The following is a 25,128-nucleotide window of genomic DNA, read 5'->3' as shown; positions in this document are numbered from 1 at the left end:
CAGTGGTCGAAGTGGGGCGGTATACGGGGGTATGGCATACCCCCACTTTACTCTGAAGATAAAAAAAAAAAGTTTTTTTTCCCCCTCAGGATGCTCTCTGATCACTCAGCAGCACATATTGTGCTTTTGTAATACCCCTGTACAACGGGGCAGTCTGGCAGGGGACGTTGATGGACAGGGGGGTGTCCGAAGGTGCGCACTATATTCACTCTTTACTTTTCCATACCCCCACTTCAAAATTTCCATACCCCCACTTCAAAATTTCCACTTCGACCACTGCATACCGGTAAGTTGCATTGAAATTGCATGCAATTAGAGGGCATAGCTCAGTGATAAGCAGCGTGGCCTTGCGGTAAATGTTGACCCTGCCAGTCACATTCCCATTCTCTTTATGCCGAAGGCTTGCACAGCACTCCGGGAGGTGCTAGACAGCCCCCAGCATTTCTCAGAGCTGGCACAGTGTTTGTGAATGATGGGCACATGCGTCCCGTCACCCATTCTCTGCTACAATGCGGTTAGAAATGGAGAGGCAACCGCCTAAGGATGCTCAATATTCGTGAAAAATCACACAAATATTGTAGAATAATTTGTGAAATATCACACAAAAATTGTATAATAATTATGCTTCATTTAACTTGCATTAGTTCAAGAATCAATAGCTGCTTCTTCAGTGGTATAAATATACAGTACAAACGATAATAAAGGAGAACACTGCTTTTACATGTATATAGTTATAGTGGTGCTGGAGAAGAACACCTACTTACGTTTAGATGTTGCAATAAGACAAGTAAAAATAAAAAACCCTAATGCTTGGAACCAAAGCCTATTGATTAGAGTTTGTAAAGCAATAAATTCAGAAAAGTTGCCCACTTTCACAGTTTTTTCACACACAACTAAATTTGCTATTTCTTAAATCTATAATATGGAGAGATCTAAATTTTGCAAGGGGCTATTTAACATGCTCCAAAAAGATTATCTTTTCAGCGACTGTCATTTATTAGCACCATTTTCATATTACCCGTATGGGGAAAGCCTGGCCAGAGAGTATTCTTCTGATAGATCTTCAGTACTAGGCTGGAGCAGCTCCTGATCCTCTATCCATACTTACTCACCAAGAGCCAGATGCACTAAACTTCCAAAAGTGATAAAATTGAGAGTGATAAATCACCAGCCAATCAGCTCCTAACTGTTATGTCACAGGCTGGGTTTGAGAAATGTCCGACAGGAGCTGATTGGTTGGTTGTTTATCACTTTCCATTTCATCACTATTTGAAGCATCTTGCCCACTGTGTGCACTGATGGACCTGCATGTATAGGAGGTGTTATTGTGGCTCAATCTGCCTGGTAAGTAGGGCAGGAAAATCATTTTTATATGATATGTAGCAATAACACATTTTCAATAAATGAGGAAATTCAGCAATAATAATAAGCAGGTCCCAAAGTCACATGCTAACAATAATTATATTTGCACATTACCTTCTGTGCTTTTGTAACGTACAGCTTTAATACATACACGACAATCACATTATATAAGAAATTGCAACAATTTCCCTGCAGTGGATTCAGAATAGAAACACTTTTCTCCAAAGGGGGAACCCAATTAGATGCAAATAGCTCTCGCTCGCACCTTAAAGGGTTCTCCCCAAGAAACACAAATAGCTTCTCTGTGCTTTTCATAATATACTGTACTGTCACTTTTCAATATCTCGGCTTACAGTGACATTCCCCAATTCACATTTTAAACTGGTAATAAAGTATATTATTTCTCTCAATCAGCTATAAGCATTACCAAGAAGCAAAGAGTGACACACTAAATACTCCATGCAGTGCATTGCAAATATCTCTACCATGGTTCTCCTGGATCGATATCCTGCAGCACATTTAAAGACCTTATATAATACATTTAACCTTTCAGAATGTGGCAAGGTAGTTGCTACTGAATAATGAGTAGAACAAGATAAAATGACATTCTGCTTTCCACATTATTCCTTTCCTTTACCAGAACAAAGAGCGTGAGACACAGTTTTATGGAAGTGGTTACATACAGTTGACTTTTCTGTGTCTGTTGTGCTTTATGTCATGCATTATTTAAAAGCTGCTGCTAGCAATGTTTTTTTGTAAAGCAAAAGAAAGTCATTCTCAGTGAAATAAAGAACACAGATTTACTCAGATTCTGCAGCCTTTCGGCCATGGTGATTCATTTGTATTAAATGTATGTTAATAGAAATAATGTACAAATGTGTTTAACAGTTAAACTATTATATGCACTAATTAGTGAAATTCAAGTGCCATGAACTTAAATTAGTATTATTATTGCGTTTGTGTATGTGTTTGGGGAGTTATGTATGTATAACTATGGGGGTTATTCAGACCTGATCACTGGGCCGCAAATGTGATCATAGTGCGCATGCACAAAGCTATTCAGTAATAAAATACAGCGTTTTTTTATCGCAAGCTGTTCGCAAGTTAATTGACAGGAAACTGGCCTTTGTGGGTGTCACTCTGTCATTGTATGGGCGTGTCAGGAAAAAAGTGCCCAAAGCATTTTAAAAGAAGGTATGTGACGACAGCTCCGGCCCCAATCAGCATGTTTCTATCGCACTGGCTGAGTAGGGTCTGAGTTACGCACAAACTGCACCTTCTGAAAAATGATTTGATGGTGAGTGAGTTACAAATGGATTTTCAGCTAATCACCAATCTGCAATATATTCGCAAGCCCTTCTAGTCTTGCACAGGGCAGGATTTCACTCTGGCGTTGGGGCGGCGACTATCTGATTGCAGGGCTCTGCAAATTAGCAAAAAAGCAATCCGGTCTGAATAACCCCCTATATTATGTGAATAGCAAAACTGACACTATAGTACAATTGCTTATTGTTTCTTTTCTAAATAACTGTCAAACTCCTTTCTGAACGGACAAAACATCATCAGAGACTATCAAACTGGATGGAAAAGAAAAATATAGCGCTTAAAGGCATAGCAGTATTATTATGCAATTAATAATCTCTGTTTCTAACATAATGAATGCATTTTTTTATTTATTATTAACAGTTTCTTATATAGTGCACACATATTCTGCAGAGTTTTTCAGAGTCCCTGCCCCATTGGAGCTTACAATCTATATTCCCTACCACAAGTACGTGCACACACAGACATTCTAGGGTTCATTTGTTGTGAGCCAATTAGCCTACCGGTATATTTTGGAGTGTGGGAGGAAACCGGAGTACCCAGAGGAAACCCACGCAAGCGCGGGGAGAATATACAAACTCGGCACAGTTAGGGCCATGGTGGGAATCAAACCCATGACCTCAGTGCTGTGAGGCAGTAATGCTAACCATTACACCATCCATACTGCCCAGTAGTATCTTATATCATATTCTTCCCTGTTAAATAAATAGACATATATAATTTTGCTCAGTTCTGCTTTTTCAATGATGGGAATGTCATAGGACAGCATTGGAGTACAGGCAAGATGGCTGTGTCACCATCAGCAACAAACATAATGGAGCCTATTAGGAGAAAACAACCATATAAAGTTCTACTTATTTCAAATATATAAAATAAAGCTTTTTTTGTCAACTTCATCTATGTTCAAGAAATACTGACCTATCCTGTATCTGACCATATCCTTGTGAAGAAGAACAATTACCTATAGCATGAGACTAACAATGCAATAGATTGCATTATGTTCTATTCTATGATTCAGCTTCTATAATAGTCTCTCATTTCCTCTTACTGCTTTCTGTGTTGCGGGGCCCATTCACACACGAGCAGGACAGGTTCTGAGTACGCAACGGCATCCGTTTCTCAAAACAGAGGCATTTATCTGCCCTTCTGGGAGAGGGAAGAGGCCAGGGGATGGAGATTTCCTGGCCTCTTGGTAACTCCTGCAGTGCCCAGCTTGCACAACCCCATGGGTCAAGCAGCCAACCAGTGGTGTCAGAGATGATCAGGTACTGTGTCCTAGGATGCAGTATGGATCAGTAATGCTGCATGAGGTGCGACGCCATATTATTGCTATCGCTGCTGCTTCTACGTGAGAAACAGCGATAGCAATTCCAATCACATCTGAATCAGGCCCATTGGCTGTACATGCACCTATATTGTATGTACAGTGCTATATGCATTTCTGCATCCGGATTGCCCCTGCCTATGTGCATTGTTTACTACCTGTAATCACTATCAGTGTGCACTTGTCCTAATCCTATCTTTAGTGTAACAGATCCATCTACAAAAAGGCGTATGTATGCATATACCCAACTCTGCATAGACCATATTTCTGTGGACATGCTCTCTCCAAGCTTAGTCTATGCGAAAACACGCATGAGCAGTAAAAATCTGGAACTCGTTGCTGGCGGGGGTGGTTACAGCAACTACTGTTAATGAATTTAAATCAAAACTAGATACATTTTTGGCCACTAAGGGAATCCTATAGATATGACGTACTCAAGTCAATAGTTACAAGTTAGAAAGGTTGAACTCTATGGACTAACATTTTTTTCTGCCTTAATTACTATGTTACTATGTTATATTTCACAAACTGGTTTGCAATTAATTCTGCATCAGCCCCTGCATGTTTAAGTCAATTTAAGCTCTATGGAGTAAATGTACTAAAGATTGAAAATTAAAAGAGGTGATGTTGCCCATAGTAACCACTTGCATTCTGTCTATAATTTTCTAGTATGCAATAGAGAAATGATAGAGAGAATCTGATTGGTTGCTATGGGAAGCATCATCTCTTTTTTTTTAGAATCTTTAGTAAATGTACCCCTATGTATTACTATTTGGAAATTACATGTCTTCTTTTCAAAAACATAATGATCTAATTACCTTGAAAAAAACTAAATCCATCCTTGCGCCTCTGACTGTCTCATTGTATTGCTGCATGAACATGTTTAGTCTGTCTGAGAGCTTTTCAAATGAAGAAATAGGTTCATAGATTTTAGGTGCTTCTAAATCAGCATCATCCGGTTCTTCTCCGGTAGCTTCTGGAGCATCTCTTAAGAAGTCCACAAAGTATGATTCCTTTGCAATTCTCTGCATTGTCTCTTGACCATGATCTTCTGCTGTAATCTGTAAAATGAAAACATGGTTTCATACTACTTAATGGTCAGAATAGCCACATAGAGAGCAAAACCACATGTTGAAATGTTTGGACCTGTAGGCTCAGATTTGCTCCAATTCCTTTCAAAATTTGTTTTATATTAAAATGGGTGAGCAAATTCTGACATAAATTGCTGGTCTAAAATAGCCCTCTATTATGAAAGCCTAAAAGCAATAAATTATGAATTTCATTTTCCTTTTTTGAAAACTATATTTTGTGAACTTCTACAGCCAATATAAATATCCTAAAACCAAATCGTACATCACAATAAAATTAATCCCAACAAAAATTTTACTTTACAACTAAATAAACCAAAACGAATTACCTTGTGCATAGTGTTCTCGAACCAGTCTTTGTCTTTCTGGTCAACAAACCTGTCTGCAATCACACGTGTGCACTCATGTTGGAAGAGCGCTACTAAGATGTCAGTGCTCTGACAGATGTCAGCTGTAACTGTGAGAATCCCCTGCCAAATACGACTCAAATCCCGCAAGTTGAAAATGTAATGAAATTTTGCTGGGGTAGGCAGCATCTGAAGTATAAAATTATATAAATGTTTATAAGTGCCATTATGCATAATTAGCAATAAGAGAATTTCATCGTTCATGTTACGAACATTTACAATCTTCTTGCCAAAGCTGCAGAAAGGTCTCCTTGTTTACACAAGATGTCGATGAAAATGTTGGAAAGTGGGGTTAGATATGGTACAAAGAAATATAGGTGGTTATTAATACTAGGATTAATTCCAATGGTCGTCTCCACCTCTTACATCAACCTATTTGATTTGAAAGAGTGACACTTTGTTTCTTTGGCAAAAAGTGGGATAAGCAGTACGTGGATGAGATCAGCTAATTAGTACAATAATTGGTCTAAGCATCTGACTGCCTGTAGGATACTGGCAAGTTTGTGACATTTGTAGAAGCCCACAATTATCAACATTACCAGAACTTTGTTTCTTGGTGCCTCAGTCATAAAATAGGGAAAGAAAAGTAATAAAAGCATAGCATATATTGATAAAATTGATAGCATATTCAAATTTAAAATAAGGAATGAAAAAAAAAATATTAATCTAGTACATAATTTATATGCTAGAGGCTTGATAGGTACCTTAACTTTGGTTGCTTGCCACACTTTGCGAGTCGTCGGTACCAATGCAGAAGCAAGATTGCACACTTCAAGAGGGAATCCTCTGTGATCACAGAAATAACCAACAGCCACTGTACGGAAGATCTTGTCAATAGATGAGTTTGATGGCAGAGTACAATTGAACACTGTAAACTGGCGTTTCAATCGCTGAGGGATGTCATTCCGACCGCCACCAGGGTGAATCATGGCTGACACAAACTGGATGTCAACAACACTTGTGAATTCACCTGGCTTTTCCAGGTTGTAGAAACCTTTTTGTTCCATGAGTTGTCTTACGATTTCATTTGTAATCTGTAACATGAGTAATAATATCAGATACCACAATTGATTTTTATTTATCTTAGAGAATGTGTGTATTCTTTCCCCTTAGCATATATGCCAACTGTGGTATAAACCAGTTGTTTCCATGATTACAGATGCTGCCAATGAATATCAAATATTTTATTAATTATCTGTCAATTGGCAGCCACAATGTGAGTTTTCAATATGTCATTTCACGTCACATATGAAGTATCAGCAGTTACTCCGGCAAAAATGTAAGTGATTCAAAATATTTTTTAGTCCAGTCACTCTTCACAAGTAAGCACATTTAGTTTGTTTTCAACGCCTTATTTAACACATGAAAGAACATTCAAATATAATTATTCCATGCTATTGAGTTTTATATGATGATACTTGCACTTAGTAGGTGGCTTGCCCATTTTGCCCTCAACTTGAGCTGCACTTTAAGATTGATTTGATTAAATGTTGTGATCACAATCTAGATCCATGACATATTTTAGAAAATTTCAATTGCAGCTGTTTTCTGTTCAATTCAACTTGAATAGTATGCAGCTAAAGCAAGGTGAACACTCATGAACACCTTATAACGTATTTGAAGTTTTTGGATTGCAGCATGTTGGTTGTTTTGAGTCTGTTCTGAGTCTGACTTGGCTCTGCTGGGTAGGGTTTGACTAGAGGAGGCAATGTCCAGCCCCAGTATTCTACACGGCTGCAGTCCTTGGCTGTCTCTGTCACCTGCTCTGTTATCACCTCAGGCCACACAAATGCAGGTCAGTCCTTGCTCACCAAAGAGCCATGCAGACGATTCTTTCGTACCAGCGAGCGCTGTGTCAGCCATGTCAGTCAAGTGTTTCCTTACAGTGCTCTCACTGAATGTGGCAGTGCAGCCACAGAAGGATGGATGGATGCCCCTAGTTATATTCTGTTATGCTAGAGCACCTGAAGTGATGACTTGCTTTGGGGAAATCACAAGGCCAACTTATTTGTACACACTTCTAATAACACCCTCCACACACACAGATTCCACTGCACGTACACCTATTTTTTGTTTGTCCCTTTTGTCTACTCTCTGCCCACTTCATTCCTTAGCCTTAGCAAATACCATATAATAAGTTTTGCTGGTTGATTTTATTATTATTATTATTATTTTATTTATAAGGCGCCACAAGTGTTTCGCAGCGCCGTACAAAGGAACAATACAGGGAGACAAAACTTGGCATAACATTGAATAAATAACAAAAATACAGTACAAGTAAAGAGCGCCACAGTTCAATACACATTACAGCTTAAATATAAGTAGTGAGGACCCAATCAACATACAACTAGAGGCTTGAGGCCAATGATGGAGATGAGTATGCAGACGAAGATGGTCACTGAGTGTTGGAGTAAAGGAGAGCTGTGAGTGAAATGTGAAGAGAAGTGGGCTTTGACAACAGGAGGGAAGAGGGCCCTACTCGGAAGAGCTTACAATCTAGTAGGAAGGGGAGACAGACAGATTACAAGAGGTGCAAGCGAGGGGGTGGTGGTTAGATAGCAGGATGTAAACAGGCAAGGGGTCGGAGAACCAGCTGGTTTATGCAGTGGAAGGGTACGCTTTGATGAATAGGTGAGTTTTCAGTGCCCGTTTGAAGCTTTGCAAGGTCGGGGAGAGTCTAATGGAGCGAGGGAGTGCGTTCCACTGAGGGGGTGCAGCACGGGCAAAGTCCTGTACTCTAGCATGGGAAGCAGTGATCAGGGTGGAGGAGAGACGACAGTCGTCAGCTGACCATAGAGGGCGGGAGGGTGTATGAATGGAGATGAGGTTAGAGATATATGGAGCAATGGAATTAGAGATGGCCCTGTATGTGAGTGTGAGGTGTTTGAAGAGGATTCTGTAGGGGAATGGAAGCCAGTGCAGATTTTGTTGAAGGGGAGTAGCAGAATTAGAGCGGCGGGAGAGGAAGATAAGCCTGGCTGCAGCATTGAGGACAGATTGGAGAGGAGCTAGTTGGGATTGAGCGAGGCCGGTGAGATTTCTGGTTGTAGTTGCTACAGAGGACAGAGAGGACAAAGTCTGGAGAGGCTATCGCTAGTATCAGTACCAGATTTACACACATATATCATGGACACTACTGTGGACATCCTTATGTGTATAAGGGGCACTACTACTGTGGACATTATGGGCCTTATTCTAGTTCACTTGCAAAAGCAAATTCTCTCTCTAATGGACAAAACCGTGTGCACTGCAGGTGGGGCTGATGTGAGAGAGTGTTGTAACATGCGATAGCTGCTGCCACTAATGCCACCTGCAGGCTGCACTCCTGAATCCCTCATCTCCATGAAGATATCTACAGGGGACGCACGGCTGACAGCGAGAACACTCCAGGGGCTTCTGAGTTGTAGAACACTTGCAGATGAAACAGGCAGCCAACAGCAGACTGCAGTCAGACTCAGGGAAGCCATCTCTGAACGAGTAGGACTCTAAGGGGTATATTCACTAAGACTAGAGTGCTTTTGAAAACGGGATGATGCCCATAGAAACTAATCAGATTCTAATTCTTATTTATTTAGCACCTTCTAGTCCCACTGCACAAAAGTGGAAGCAAGGAAGAGCTAAGCCACGATCGACCAGTGAGCTTTACATCAGTAGTAGGGAAATTGATGGAAACACTCTTAAAACAAAGAGTTGTAGAATATCTCAAAACCAGCAACTTACAGGATCCGAAACAGCATGGGTTTACTGGGGGAAGATCATTTCAAACAAATCTTATTGACTTTTTTGACTGGGTGACTAAAGTAATAGTTCAAGGTGGGGCTGTAGATGTAGCTAATCTAGACTTTAGTAAGGCTTTTGACACTGTCCAACAGAACACGACGACATGCACTGAAATTAGAGGGAGGAAGATTCAGGGGAAATTTGAGGAAAAATTACTTCACAGAAAGAGAAATGGATAAGTGGAATAGCCTCCCATCAGAGGTGGTAGAGGCAAATACAGTAGTACAATTTAAACATGATTGGGATAGGCATATTGATATCCTTACAAAAAAAAAATAAGGATCAAATATGGTTTGAGGTAACATGTGTTTAATAGGGGCAGACTAGATGGGCCAAGTGGTTCTTATCTGCCATCAAATTCTATGTTTTTATGTTTCTAGAAGATAATAGACTGGTTGCCATGGGCAACATCTCATCTTCAATACAGCTCCCATCTAAGTAAATTTACCCCTAAGTCTGTGAAGAACTTTTTGTAAGTACAGTAAGTGCAGCATGAAGGGGAAGGAGGGGAGCAAAGAGCACAGACAATGGGGTATATTCAATGGTGCCAATGAGCCTCTGATGGCGAGCTATACAGAGAGCAGTGCCGATAGCTCGCAATCAGTGTATTAAACGGCAGCCCCTTCACTCGCCGTTTCCACCTTGTTGGTTCTTTTCAGTGAGGTGGAAACAGCGAGAGCGGCCATCAAAACGCTGGTCTCGCCACAAAATGCAGTGGGCTCGCTGCATTTGTGGCAAACCTTGCTGTTCCCAAGAATATTGAATACAGTGAGGGGCCGATTGGGGGTTAGATGGCGAGGATAGCTTGTTTTTAGCGATCCTTACCGAAAACAAGACATCCTTGCTGGCGTCATTGAATACTGCCCAATATAGGATGTGTCTGAGGAAACAGGGTAGCACAAAGTGTAGGATGTGACAGAGACAGGAGAAAACGGAACTTGTTTCCTAGCACGGCGCCACCGATTTTAATTGTATGAAATCGGGTCGATCACATTGCATGCAACCAAATCACATCGCATGCGATCGACCCGACCGACCCGATTTTTACATTGGAACCAATGTTAAATGGTCCCTGAGACTTGATTTTACATTGGCCCCAATGTTAAATGCCCCCCAGACCCCATTTTTCATTGTATGCCCCCCCATTATTAACGCCACACCACGATGAATGTCACCCCGAAGCGTGGCGAGCGCAGCGAGCCCGCGAGGGGCGGCGGTACGCGTCCTCCGACCTTTTCATACCCCCATTATCCACGTCGGCATGGAGTTGATCTTATATAGTGTGGCGAGCGTAGTGAGCCACCGAACCCGAAGCGTGGCAAGCGCAGCGACCCCTGCGAGGAGACGCGCATTACTTCAGACGTATTACGCATCCCCTCACGGGGCTCGCTGCGCTTGCCACGCCACGTTTGCCACGCCACACTCGCCATGTATGCGATGCGACCGATTTTCAAAGTGCGTTAAAAAACGTCTTTAAAGCGCGAAAATCGGGTCGGTCGGGTCTCATCGCATACCTTAAGTTAAGGAATGCGATGGGACCCATGCTAGGAAACAAGTACAGAGAAAACTCATAAATCAACACGTCCTATACTATAGAACATATAAAAGCAAGTGTAAATGTTGAGACCAAATAGGGTTACCTTTCCTGTATACACAAACTGACATTTTTTTAATTTGTATATATATATATATATATATATATATATATTTATATATTTATTTGTGTGTGCGTGCACTCAAGCGGGAGGAGGGTAGGTTGGGGGGTAATGCCAAATTACTGCCATGCCCGGGGTGATGAAAATTCTAGTTTTGGCTCAGCTGAAAGTGTAATGAAAAACACTACTTGTTCAATAAAGCACAAAATAAACAAATTGTAGAATACTAAAAATGATATCCTCTATATTCTGAAAGTCATTACTTTTATGTCATAGTGTATCAGCATCACATAATGGAGAGGTAGAATATTCCCAAAGCAATCTTAAATGTCTTAGATATTTGAAATGTTCTACATGTTTTTCTTTCACTAACTGCCACACAAATACCTAAAACATCTGATAATTATATAAGACTGCAGTTTCCCTATAATAGGTCATGTTATCCTTTAAAGCTACAGTTTATTAAATTGTTATCTCTTTTGTAAATAAAGCTGGATAAAAGCATACTTATAGCTAAGCAAACTACCAAATGAAGGTGGAAATGCTGGCATTGAGGGCCAAATGTATTAAACCTGGTGAAGTGATATATTCGAAGGCGATAACGAACCAGCCAATCAGCTCCCATCTGTCATTTTTGAAACCCAGCCTGGAACTGCATTACCACCTTCCAATTTATCACTTCTCCGTGCTTAATATATCTTCCCCTGAAAATCTAAATATTTACACCATGACCAAACTGTCTACCTTCATAACTTTAAGAAAATCCCAATTCACATGAACATTATGCTTTGTACTCAAGTGAATGTACAATTAGTTACCTGATCACCCCATTCATTAATCACAGGCATATTGATATCATCAATGAATACTGTCATTTTCTTTCCAGCTGGGGGACCGTATGTGGTTCCCATTCTTTTATCAATGTAACTTTCAATGCTTCTCTGGAACATATTGGGCAGGGTTGCCGAAGAGAAGTTTAGGGACTTGGTGACGTGATATTCTGGGTCATATTTGCTTGTGTAGCTCTTAAAAAATAAAAAATACATTTTAGAAGTCAAAAACATACAAGAGTTTACTTTATTTACATAATGAACATCAGCCAATGTGTAGTGAACACCAGCTCAGGTAATTTTACAGACTTAAAATGTTAAAACAAAGAAGTTAAAATCCTAAAAGTTCCACTGCTGAGCCTTAGTAATGTCACACATTTATTAAGGACTGGGATGGCCTCCAGCAAAGAGTGAAGTGGCAGCTGGCCTGTACAACAGAAACAGGCTTAGTTAACTGGAACCTATTTCTCCTTATATACAGATTTGTGCCATATGGCATTTTGATATATTTTTGGATTATCAGAAAAGGCTTCCAAATGTACATTATGTGCCAGGCTCAGACAACAGTAGTTTGCTGCAAGTAAAACTTTGTATGCATGCAGCTAGTTATATGCCTGTCTGGGAGCAATAAGTACTAATCCAAAGCACAAAGCATTCATATATTGCAATTGTATTGATTTATGAGGTCATACAGTATATATGAGTCATGTACAGTATTTTAAGTGCTGTTCTGTATCCTACTGTATATTTAAAAATGTGCCAATGTTTTGTTCAGTAGTCATTATTGTATAAGGATATAAGCACCCTGTTTTATTGAGAACTTTCTAGAATCTAGCTGTGTTGTGGGGTGAGGTTTAGGTCACTGGTTGTAGATAGGTGTCAATCAAGCACCTGTCCATTTTTCACACTGTACCACCCCCACTATCAAAGCCAACCGGTACGCGTCCGACGACCTTTTCATACCCCCACTATCCATGTCGGCGTGGAGTTGAGAATAGAAAGTGTGGCGAGCGCAGCGAGCCACCGAGCCCGAAGCTTGGCGAGCGCAGCGAGCCCCGCGAGGGGACACGGATACCTGTGAAGCCCGCGAGGGGACACGGATACCTGTGAAGGTATCCGTGTCCCCTCGCGGGGCTCGCAGCGCTCGCCACGCTTCGGGCTCGGTGGCTCGCTGCGCTCGCCACACTTTCTATTCTCAACTCCACGCGGACGTGGATAGTGGGGGTATGAAAAGGTCGTAGGACGCGTACCGCCGCCGCTCGCCACGCTTCGGGTTGGCGTTGATAGTGGGGGTGGTATAGTGTGAAAAATGACATTTGGGGTGCATTTTACATGATTTCAACTCGTCCATAATTTCAGTGAAAAATGACATTGCATCGCATCAGATCGCATGCGATTTTTAACAAAAATGCATAAAAACACGGTAAAATCGCATCTCATCGCATGCCACTACATATGGCATGCGATGGGAGCCGTGATTGTACACAAGTACCGATTTTCATATTTAAGTTCTTTTCTTTGAACCATTGGAGGTCCTGGAAACATTGGGGTATAAAGCAGTGCTAATTTTGACAAGGATTTAAATTTAGTGTTAGTTAAAGGGCCGTATCCAATCGATTCACCAAGCCACATTCACTCTTCTGCTGCAGACTATTGGAGCGAAAAGGATACCCCCCTTAGCTAGATACTTAAAAATGTAGTTGGTCACATTTTATTCTCTGTTTTTATTATTATTATTATTATTATTATTTCTATTATTATTATTTTAGTCAAGCTTAAGTTTAATTTTAGTGAATGTTTCAGTCAGAACTTTTGCAAAGTTTAATGATAAATATAATTTGCTAAATAAAATTTCTAAAAATTTCCCTTGAGAAGTTTGCATACTGTACCTGTAACTATATGCTTAGTAATCTAGGCTCAGCAGGCTGAGTATGTGTTACATGCGTAGTACTCCCAATATATCATAAAAATAATGTCTTAAGTTTGTTAGAATAAACAAGTAAAATACTCAACCATATCTAATTCACGGGTGTGGATCAGTTGATCACCAGCAAGTTGTTAGACAGTCATTAGGTCGACACCATTAGGTCAGCTAGCACATTCGACATGTGTCTAGGTCAACATGCAGGAAGGTCGACATGCGTCTAGGTTTACATGGGTTAGGTCGACAGGTTCAAAAGGTCAACAGGTTCATTAGGTCAACATGGGTTAGGTTGACATGGGGTTGTCTCTCTATGTATTAGGTGGACTCGGCTGCACCATTTATCAAAGTATGTTTGTGGCTATAATCACCGAAAACGTTAGCAGCAAATATAAAGTATTCCCCACATGTGTGATGGAGGGACCTGCTGTGATCCCTCCATTGCCACACGCAGCCGCATTCCCATAGGTTTATATTTATATATATATATATATATATATATATATATATATATATATGTGTGTAGACCTAAACGTATGTTCGAGGTTCATGCCCGCCTTTTCATTGTCGCGTGCCCCTGCCTACAATGTTGACCATAACTGAACTGGAGAGACTATTGTGTCTGCAGAATACATGGGGCTGGGGCTAGTCACAGCCAGGCATACCACACCAGTGGCGCGGCATGTGTTCAGTACAGCAGTGCTGAAGGACGGATGGAGGAAGCTTCATCTGTAATTCAGGGCAGCAAATAGGGATTTTACATGATGTTTAAAGCCCTTACTCTGGGACATGTATTATATAATAATCATAATTATAAATATTATAATAATTATTATTATTATATGAATATTATAATTAAATACTACTTTAAATAGCAAAAAATTCCTTCCACAGGACAGGTTATATTTGAAACACAAACCAAAAAACTAAACTAAAACTAGAAAGAATCCTGGATATAAAATGTGTTTATGGGTAATTGTTTTCCGGAACATAGAGTACTACAGTAAATACACCGATGCCTCACTTATATATCCCCTCCAACCTGGAAAATGTGACGGGCACCTGGAGGTGTTAACACAGGAGCATAGACTAATATATATGGCACTGGCGCAGGCTGTGTGTTGATAATTTAAACAGAAGGAAGGAAAACACTACAGTACTTTAAAATTACTACACAGATAATATGCAAGCAGAGGCGGATTTAGACCTCATGGGGGCCATAGGCAACATACCGGTTTGGGGCCTTTCTTACTCAAAAATGCCATAGCACTATATTTTTGCTGCCGATTCCAGCCGGCATTGCTTACAAATCTGAATCAGGCTATAAAGTAGGTCTTTTGGAAGTAGACTTAAAACCTGAGTCACATTTAAAGTAAACTGACTGCCCACATACAGTAGATGAAACCATGTTGTGCGTCCAAAGAACATCAAAGGGACTTTGGGAGTGTGGGCAGATCCATTTGATGTCATAACGTCATGTGGTAATCGTGCAATACTCCTATGGGAACGTTTTAGACGCCATCTTTATGGGGCCCCGTGGGACCTCCTGGACCCTAGGCAGGCGCCTAGGTCGCCTTGTGAAAAATCTGCCTCTAGATGCAAGGTCCACTAACTATGTAAGACAAATGTCAGTGTCACTTACCTTAATCATGACAGTCTTGGCTGTGCCCTGTTCACCTATGAGTAAAACAGCTTTCCCTTGCTTCATAATGGTATTCATAAGGAAATCTGTTCGAACATTATCAACATTGGGAACAAGGATTGAAGCATATTCTGGTATTGAGTCTTTTGGATAAATAAATTCAGGAACCTGTGTGGGGGGAAAGGCAAATTACACATTCTGTTCCAGGACACAAAAATACATTTTTACTTAAAACAGTGGTGATAATGGGAAATATGATTATCTGCTCAGTAATTTTATGGGTTACTAACAATGCTAGTTTACGTCACAGTATTTATCCTGACAAATAATCAAATAATGTCTACAAAGCTAAGTTACAATTACAACCATTACAGAGGATTTCCATACTATTAAGAAATACAATTAATTTGATCAAACTGTGATGCATAAATGGATTGTATACTGCTGTTTTAATAGGTTTATTGTTATGTGTGGTGCTAACTTGGCTTGCATCTTCATGTTTAGTGTGTATGTAGGCGCATAAATTGTACTACTTTTAAATTCCTAATGGGTTCTAAAAGCTGCAAACCAATTTTGGTTTTAACGTGGATAATATTAGACATGGATTAAAAATGCTGATATTCCTTCAGATTATAGAATATAGTTAGATCTACAATAACTGGGATATGTATTATCTCATACATAATACAAATAAACAAGATATAAGCAGAAGAAATCATTTTTTCTGCAAAATTACTGACCTTTTTGGACCAGTGTTCCCACTGTCCAGATTCATTAATAGCAAATTCAAAAATAGTTTCATCTCCATTAACAGAAGGAAGTTGGAGAGGGGCCTGATGCATACGGAGAAAGTTTTCCATCTTCATACGATCCTCAAGCTCCAACAAGGCTCCCACTGACCACATCACTGCAAACACAAAGAGCCGGGCCACATGTTCCTGGCTGGGCTGTTTCTCCTCCTTGTCAGAGAGGAGACCCTAGAAGAAAGAAGTCAGTCATTAGAGATACATTAGAACAGTATATAAATTGTACATTATGAAGGAATTCCTGTTTGGAGCCTTTCTTAAGAGTGTTGTCTAATAGGAGTCTTTTAGAAGGTCACAAAAATTCAGCAATCAAGATGTAAATATCAAATTTTAAATTTGCAAAATTGAAATGGAGAGGTTTAGCCTCTGTAAAGCCCCATACACACTAGGTGACCCCACTGGCGCCAATATCATCTGCTGCGGGGGGCCCATAGGGAAGGGGGTGTTGCCGGCATTGGCGTACACACTTGCCAATGATGGCTCCGAGGTGAGTGACATCGGGGGAGCGATGGCCATGCTGCCGCTGCAGTATGAACTCATTAATGAGGACCTCCCTCATCTGGACATGCAGGACAAGGAGGGGGCCATTAATGACACGCAGGGAGTGCGCCAGTGTGATAAAGCCCAAGCTGAGGGGTGAAAAAGCATGTCAATGGTAAAGAGCGCAGGCCACAGTGCATCCAGTTTATGTTCTAACAAAAGGGGGTTGTTAGCGTTTTAAGTGCCACAAAAATTCTGTTGCCGGCCCTGGAGTTATCCAATGTGCTTATTAGCCATAAGTCCAATAAATGTGGTTATTTATATATATAATGTATGTTTAGTATTTAATGTATAAAGGTCAGTAACTTCCTAGATAAACTTTATGTCCTTACCTGAAGAAGATCAATAGCTTGCTTAGTATACATACACTCCAATATTGGCATCTTTGGAGACACAGCAGTAAAGACAAAATTGATCAAATCCTATAGAAAAAATGGAACAAAGTAAAACTGTAAGATGAGGTTGGTTTTCTCTCGGTCGGTCCTGTTCTTTTTATCACTTCTACAGGGTCATTAGTCTGGATAATACTCCATTCATTGGAACAATGAGAGAAGTAACAGTGGAATGTTTGATAGAGAGGTTTCAAGGTGCTCCATTCACTTAAGCATTAGGAGCTTTATTAAAACATTTTTTAAAAGACTGAATTGAATTATACAATTGGCAAACTTCAATTGCTATATTTCACTTCCTTATAACATATTTCAACAAAAATAAAAGGAGTTTAGTAGACAATTTATTCATCAATCAAATTATACTATATAATATTTCAATCACATGAATTTACCGCTGTCACTTCAGACAGCCAGATATCATCTGGCTCTTGTATAACTTTAATGTCCAAGTATAAGTAATATTATATATGATAACACATTAGAGAGCAGTAAGTATCAAGCATTGGGAAAAAAGGTACATTTTAAAAAAAAAGTAGTTGCCTACTCAGCTTCTATCATTTTATAGACTGTAGTAGACACAGAAAATGCCACATAGGAGTCAGTTGATTAGTTGATTAGTTAGGTCTGCAACAGGAAGGAGAAATTAGGCTGCGTGCTGTGTCCCTGTTGCACAATAACGCTCTGTGACTGGCACACAAAACAGGGCATGAGTGTCTGAAGGGGGGGGGGGGACATGGCATTAGAGTGTCTGACATACAGGATTATAGGTTATTAGTTGACTGGAACATAGGACAGGCATAACAGTGACTGGCACACAGGATGGCAGAAGTTGTCTGACAGGGCAATGGTTGGCACACAGTAAAGTACATAATGACTGCCATACAGTACAGGGCTTAATGTGCCAGGACTAGCTGCTATTACTAGCATTTCTTATAGCTACCCACATAGCTTATTAGTCCTAAGAACAGTGATGGCTAACCTTGACACTCCAGCTGTTGTTGAACTATACATCCCATGCCTCCCAACTTTGTAGCTGCAGAAATAGGGACACTCGCGCGGCTTCATCCAAAAAGGGCTGCAGCTTATGTAAATGAGGGTCGTGGCTTATGCAAATGAGCCACGTCCCCGTTTTCATCCGGGAATAGACGCTGTGCGCATGCGCACAGCGTCTATTCTGTTGAATTGGGGGGGGCTCCCAACTGCCCCCCGCAGCGGGACACCTCCGGCCGCGGGTGGGACAGCGGGAAAGGACCCGGTAATCGGGACTGTCCCGCTGAAATCGTGAGTGTTGGGAGGTATGACATCCCAGCATGCCCTGCTACAGTTTTAATATTTGGCCATGCTAAAACTGATGCAGGGCATGCTGGGATGTGTATTTCAACAACAGCTGGAGTATCAAGGTTAGCCATCACTGCCTTAGAACATGGTTACAGAAACAGTAACCAATGTGCCTATCATATAGTTACAATGTCATTCCATGATAACAAACATTACATTTTGACTAAAAATATCACGTTAAATATATTTTTTGAGCATGTGTTTTTAATATTATGTGTAAAGTAAATGTTGTTTGTGGGGTACATGAAATGTTTTAACCGCTTCAGTGGTGTGTTTTTTTTTTTAGGTAGCACTCCCCACTGGGCTAGTTTTTTAGGGGGAGCACTCCCTAAAAAAAACCTCTACTCTGTCTCCTGGGGCCAGTCATGTCGCAGACTGTCGCACAGCCTGGGCGGGGGGGGGGAGGGGGGGCGTGCGCGACCGAGCATCCGGAGCCAGGCAGTACTGCCGCTGAGTCGATCAGCTCAGTGACGCTGCCCGGTGCTAAACAACGGAAATCCTGAGAATTTTTCGGGCTTGCCAGTCTGGGGCATAATTTTTTTCTCTGGGTTAATTTTGATGCAAATCTGGTCATGAAAACTGGTAATAAATGTTAAGTGAAAAGATCATTTTCATGGAATGCCCCTACAGCTAATTTTTTGTGTTTTGTGTTCTGTTGATGTTAATCGTTGCATATCTTCACCCAGCTCCTATATATACCATTCTTGCCTACTTTTATTTCTCTCGCACAGAAGCCTGGAGAGGAGAACAGATACTGCGTGTCAGGGGGACGGGATGATGCTGAATTCACCAAGCCACAGCCCCTTGGCAGGCAAAAGCGGCAATTTGTGGGTCCATGGAACAGGGGTAGGCAAGTATGATGTATACAAGCACCAGGGGCGGGCTGGGCCGGGGGGCAGGATGCCAAATGCCCCCGGGCCGGTAGCTACTTGCTGGGGCTGGGCCGGCTGTGTGCAATGCATCATGTCACCGCTGCCGCCTCTGCCTCCGGGTCCAACCGCAGTCAGCCTTCTGTAAGGCGACGGCCCCTCCAAAAATGTCCGCCGACTTGGAGGAGACAGACACTAGAGGTACTGCCACACCTCTAGTGTCTGTCAGTGCAGCCAGCGCTACCTGGAAGTGTGGATTCGGGTAGCGCTGGCGCGCTATGTAAGGAACCCATAGCCACAGGGGCGGCAAACGTTTCTGTCCGTTTTTATTTTTTTTACTACTAAAGTTCAGCGCCCCCCCCCTCCCGCCCGCTCTCCCAGCCCAGTTACAGCGGTCACAGCCGCCGTTGCACCTGTCTGTGATTGTACAGCCTGCGCTGGGCCTGCGCAGGCTGCAGGACGGTGAACAGATCCAGCTGCCAGCCGCCCGCCGCAGCTAACCTCCTCCTGCCCGGCTCCCACAATGTGGCTACCAGAAGGGACCACATATAAAGGAGGTAATGTGGTACAATATATGAAGAAAGGGGGCAAGGAGTGTTATGGGATGTGTATAGGAATGTTAGGGACTCTCAGATGGTCATATGGGATGGAGAGGGGGGGGGGGTTTATGGCATGTGTATGTTGGGGACAGTCAGTGGAATGTGTCTGTGGCCAGGATAGAGGGTTATTATGGGGTGTGTATTGGGGGACAGGAACTGAAGTGCAGAATGTGTTGGGGGTAGTGGTATATAGAGTGTTGGTAGGAGATGGGGGGAGTAGGGTATGTTGGGGGTAGAGGGGTATGGGGTGCATGTGGGAAGACATGGGCAGTAGTAGTGTGTGGATGTAAGGGTATAGGAGTATGGTGATTGCTGTTAAGGGGTGTATGTGGGCTGTGCAGCGGTGACATGGGGCGAAGTGCAGGGGTAACGGGTGTAGAGGTGCAGTGGGATGGAGAGGTTCAGTGGTGACAGAGGCAGGGCTGGTGCAAGGGTTATAGACACCCCAGGCAAAGCTGCAGAATACCGCCCCTGCTCCCCCAAATACCCTCTTCTCAGCACCCCACATATTCATTTCTGTAAAGAAACTGCTAATAAATAAATAAAAAAAATACAGAGAGGGTTACGCTGTTGGAAGATGAAATATACTATGCAACAGGCCTGCCCCCCTTTGTATGTCCCCCAGCCTGACCCACTTCATTGTACGTCCCCCAGGCTGACCCCCCCCCCTTTACTGTATGTCCCCCCATCCATTTACTGCCTCTCATACAGTATATACCCATTCATACATCCATCCACTGCTTCCATACATATATTTATTCATACACTACCTTTCTCATATATACACATACTGCATCTGTCATATGTACATAAACTGCATGGCAATAAGCATGTAACCGTGACAACGAGCAATATACCTCTGACAGTGAACATGTAGGTAAGCAGCAGTTATGTGGTATAAGCTGTAAAAGGCATTATTATGTTTAATGGGTGTTGGCTTTATGTGTAATGGGCAGTGTCACATACCTAGTTATTTCTGCATGTTTGTTCAGCATGTTCTCTCCAGTTGCTGCTTTCTCAGGATATTACAGCCTCCACTTCTGCTGCCATACACTCAATGAATGTCTGTGTGCTGATAATTGCACACCTGTGAGAACTCTAGCTAGCCCAGAGTCTCCTGATCAGCCATTAACTCCTTGGTTCCCTGTTTGGTGAAGCCCATGCTAGCTCTCCTCTTGTGCACTGATTGTCCCATTCAGAGTCCATTTCTGCTATTGCAGTTGCTGCCTGGCTATTCATCCAATCGGTGCAAGGCAAGGGGTTTAAATATTCAGCTCCTGGACTAAGAGGTTGCTCTCAGCAAAGTCGCTACCACGTCCTGATACCAGGTACTCCACAGTTTCCTGTCCTGCACCCAGCTATTGTGTGCTACATCTCTGCTGTGAAGCTTCCAGTAATCCTGCCATTCAGCTGTATCCTGACCCTCATCAGTTGCTACACTGCAATCCTCCAACTCCGGGCCAGTCTCTGGTTATTCTCCAGTCAGCTCTACAGTGCTTACAGTTCACCAACTCTGGTCCAGCTATATCTTGATCCCAGCAGCTGTCAGCCAATCTTCAGTCATCCAACCATCCAATCTTCAGTCATCCAACCATCCAACCATCCAATCTTCAGTCATCCAATCATCCAATCTTCAGTCATCCAACCATCCAATCTTCAGTCATCCAACCATCCAATTCTCAATCATCCAATCTTCAGGTATCCTTCTTTTTCTTTAAACTCAAATCCTGAACATTACCTTGTCCTCTCCGAATTTCCTGCACGTATTCTTGTTTATTTTGCAAAGGACTGCCATCTTGTTTATTTTGCAAAGGACTGCCATCTTTTTGCTATTTATCAGAGACTTGCATCTATTTATTATTTTGTCCACTCAAAGAATTATTGAACCTGGTTATTTTATCCGTTGTATGAGTTCATTCAATAAACCTGTTCGTGTTAACCCATCTCCTGCTGGTCACGCCTCTCTTCCTGAGATCCGCACAACACCATCAAATCCATCATCTGACCACTCCAGTCACGACTGATTCCACACACCCATCTCGTGACCGTTTGCTGAGAGCACATGGACTTGGTCAGTGACCAGAGTGTGAGAAGTGTGGGTTGTCTAGATCCTGGTGCCAGCATGGAGAGACAGATTGATCTTCAGTTCTTACTCACAAAGTTCTGGCAAGACTTATCTGGTTGTTCTTGTAAGCTGCAGCAATCCTTGCCAGCTAATGAATCCTCACGTGTCACATCTGTTTCTGCAGCCGCATGTCATTTGGCCTCATCATCTCTACCTCCTGACTACCTGGCTACTCCAAGGGAGGATGATGAGACTTCTGTGAATAGCAGGCCTGTCATAAGTCTGTTGCATTCCCATCAGGAATTTGGTTCTGCTTGGACCTTTAAAGAGCCAAAATCAGAGACATTAAAGGTTTTCCACCAGTTACTGATTAAACTACAGGAATTACCGTCTAAAATTTTTTCTGTAGTCTCCACCTTGTTGGACAGTTCTTTGGTACCCCTTTCCAGTGGAACTGTGCTCAAAGGACCTTCCACTACACTTCCAAGTACTCCTGAGAAATCCTCTCATAAGCCTTTTAAGGACATACCACAAAGCAGACCACGAGCCCAGCTGTCTGAGGAGGAACGTCAACGGCGCAGGCAGCTAGACCTGTGCTTCTATTGTGGTGGTTCAGATCATTTCATAGGAGATTGTTCCCTCCGTCTGCCCAGAAATGGGGAGATTCCTCCCGTTACAGCTCAGAGAGAAAACCGAGTTAATACTTGGGGCCCTAGAACAAAGATCATCTTGGCCAAACACGGTTTTACTGCTGTCCACAGAGCTCCTGGGAAGGTTCCTGTATCCATTACTGGAAGTGGTGTCTCAGGATTTTCTGCCCAAAAGCATGTGTCCGTCTTATCAACCTCAGGAGGGTTGTCCAATACCGCAGCCCCAGCAGGGGTATCTTGTGCTAAAGATTCAGAACGAGTATCCCGTCTCCAGCCCCAAGAGGGGGTTCAGCCTTTTCAGCCCCAGAGGGGAGTTCAGCATCTCCAGTCTCAAGAAGGGGTCTGCTGTATCCAGCCCCAGAAGGGGGTCCAGAGTCTCCAGCCCCAGGAGGGGGCTCTCAGTCTCCAGCCCCAGGAGGGGGCTCACTGTCTCCAGCCCCAAGAGGGGGCTCACTGTCTCCAGCCCCAAGAGGGGGCTCACTGTCTCCAGCCCCAAGAGGGGGCTCACTGTCTCCAGCCCCAAGAGGGGGCTCACTGTCTCCAGCCCCAAGAGGGGGTTCACTGTCTCCAGCCCCAAGAGGGGGTTCACTGTCTCCAGTCCCAGAAGAGGGGTTCCTGTGTTCATCCCCAAAATGGGATTTCAAGTGTCCAGCCCCAGGAGGGGGTGAATCCGAGTGTCCAGCCCCAGGAGGGGGTGAATCCAAGTGTCCAGCCCCAGGAGGGGGTGAATCCGAGTGTCCAGCCCCAGGAGGGGGTGAATCCGAGTGTCCAGCCCCAGGAGGGGGTGAATCCGAGTGTCCAGCCCCAGGAGGGGGTGAATCCGAGTGTCCAGCCCCAGGAGGGGGTCTTGTGTATCCAGGACCCAGGAGGAGAGTCTGATATGTCGGCCCTAGCCTTTGGGCCTTTGGACACTTCTGCCCTGGCCTCCGGGCCTGAGGACACTACTGCCCTGGCCTCCGGGCCTGAGGACACTACTGCCCTGGCCTCCGGGCCTGAGGACACTACTGCCCTGGCCTCCGGGCCTGAGGACACTACTGCCCTGGCCTCCGGGCCTGAGGACACTACTGCCCTGGCCTCCGGGCCTGAGGACACTACTGCCCTGGCCTCCGGGCCTGAGGACACTACTGCCCTGGCCTCCGGGCCTGAGGACACTACTGCCCTGGCCTTCGGGCCTGAGGACACTACTGCCCTGGCCTTCGGGCCTGAGGACACTACTGCCCTGGCCTTCGGGCCTGAGGACACTACTGCCCTGGCCTTCGGGCCTGAGGACACTACTGCCCTGGCCTTCGGGCCTGAGGACACTACTGCCCTGGCCTTCGGGCCTGAGGACACTACTGCCCTGGCCTTCGGGCCTGAGGACACTACTGCCCTGGCCTTCGGGCCTGAGGACACTACTGCCCTGGCCTTCGGGCCTGAGGACACAAATGCCCTGGCCTCCGGGTCTGAGGTTACTTCTACCCTGGCCTTTGGGCCTGAGGTTGTTCCAGCCATTCCTGTGGTTCCTGCCTTCTCTGAGGAATCTGAGGTGCCTGCCCTGCCAAAACCATCCGAGACCATAGCCCTGTCAAAGTCTTCCGAGTCTCTTGCTCAGTTGAAACTATCCACAGGTCTGGTCCTGTCGAAGCAGTCTGGGATGTTAACCCAGCCATCAGTATGTACAGCCACGGAACGTGTAAGTGCTCTTTCCCAACCGGGAGAACCGAAAGCAGACACAAGTTCTTCAGTGAAACCATCAAGTGACACTGCGTTACTCCCCGACGACTCCTCTCCTGTAAACTTCGATGGTGATCTCCAGCAATACAGTATCCTAGTTCACCGATATCTGTCCATGATGGAGTCAAACCCAACCTGCGGTATTACTCCAACCAATATAGTTAGATACTTATTTCTGGCCTTCAGAGGTGAAGCGCTGGAGTGGGCAAATCCACTCTTGGAATCCAATGATCCTGTGCTATATAACTTAAAGACCTTCACTGCAGCCGTTTGTAAAAGGTTTGGTCCAAAGGCATCCCATGTGAGTTCCACAAAGCACTCTAATTATCCAGTTAAAGGCTCGCTAGTTGCCCAGACCTCTCATCCTTTGCCATCTTCACAATCTCAAGAATCCAAGGATCAAGAAACTGAAGCCTTCAAAACCTTTAAGAACCATGATCCTCCAGAATCATCATCTATGGACTTGAGAATCGGCTGCACCTCCTTATCCCATGGTGTTGATCTGCTTAGACCTTCAAGTTCACTGCTTTCTTCCTCTGATCAATATCCCAACTCTTCAATTCCCACAATATGTATCGGTTCTTCTGCTGCATGTTACCTCAGCAATTCACCAGAAAGTTACCAATCTATGAAAAAGGGCCAAAGTTCAACTCCCAATCTAGACTCAGACTCAGAATTTGACTCCGATTATGATGTTTCTCCTTTCCTTGGAGGCCCTGTGTTACCTGATAAATGTTTCTCTAAACTTAATATTCCACCTCCCTCTGGAAGATCAAGACGTTCTCATAAGAAGAAAAAGAATCGTCGCAGATCCTGATTTCACT

The 25,128-nt window shown here is 43.3% G+C and overlaps 1 protein-coding gene across 1 annotated transcript in view; it reads right to left on the bottom strand.

The window, feature by feature from the left end:
- Positions 1 to 25,128, bottom strand: part of LOC146080772 (dynein axonemal heavy chain 5-like) — a 357,582-nt gene that overhangs the window by 139,296 nt on the left and 193,158 nt on the right. The window contains exons 49-55 of the mRNA XM_083188420.1: positions 17,011 to 17,100; positions 16,073 to 16,309; positions 15,333 to 15,500; positions 11,758 to 11,964; positions 6,209 to 6,538; positions 5,427 to 5,633; positions 4,828 to 5,070 (exon numbers count right to left, since the gene is read on the bottom strand). Coding sequence (XP_083044546.1) covers positions 4,828 to 5,070; positions 5,427 to 5,633; positions 6,209 to 6,538; positions 11,758 to 11,964; positions 15,333 to 15,500; positions 16,073 to 16,309; positions 17,011 to 17,100 — 1,482 coding nt within the window. The remainder of the gene's footprint in view (positions 1 to 4,827; positions 5,071 to 5,426; positions 5,634 to 6,208; positions 6,539 to 11,757; positions 11,965 to 15,332; positions 15,501 to 16,072; positions 16,310 to 17,010; positions 17,101 to 25,128) is intronic.

The sequence above is a fragment of the Crinia signifera genome, chromosome 5 (genome assembly GCF_055691185.1).
Source record: "Crinia signifera chromosome 5, ASM5569118v1, whole genome shotgun sequence".
NCBI lineage: Eukaryota > Metazoa > Chordata > Amphibia > Anura > Myobatrachidae > Crinia > Crinia signifera.
This window is presented reverse-complemented; position numbering and strand designations above follow the sequence as displayed.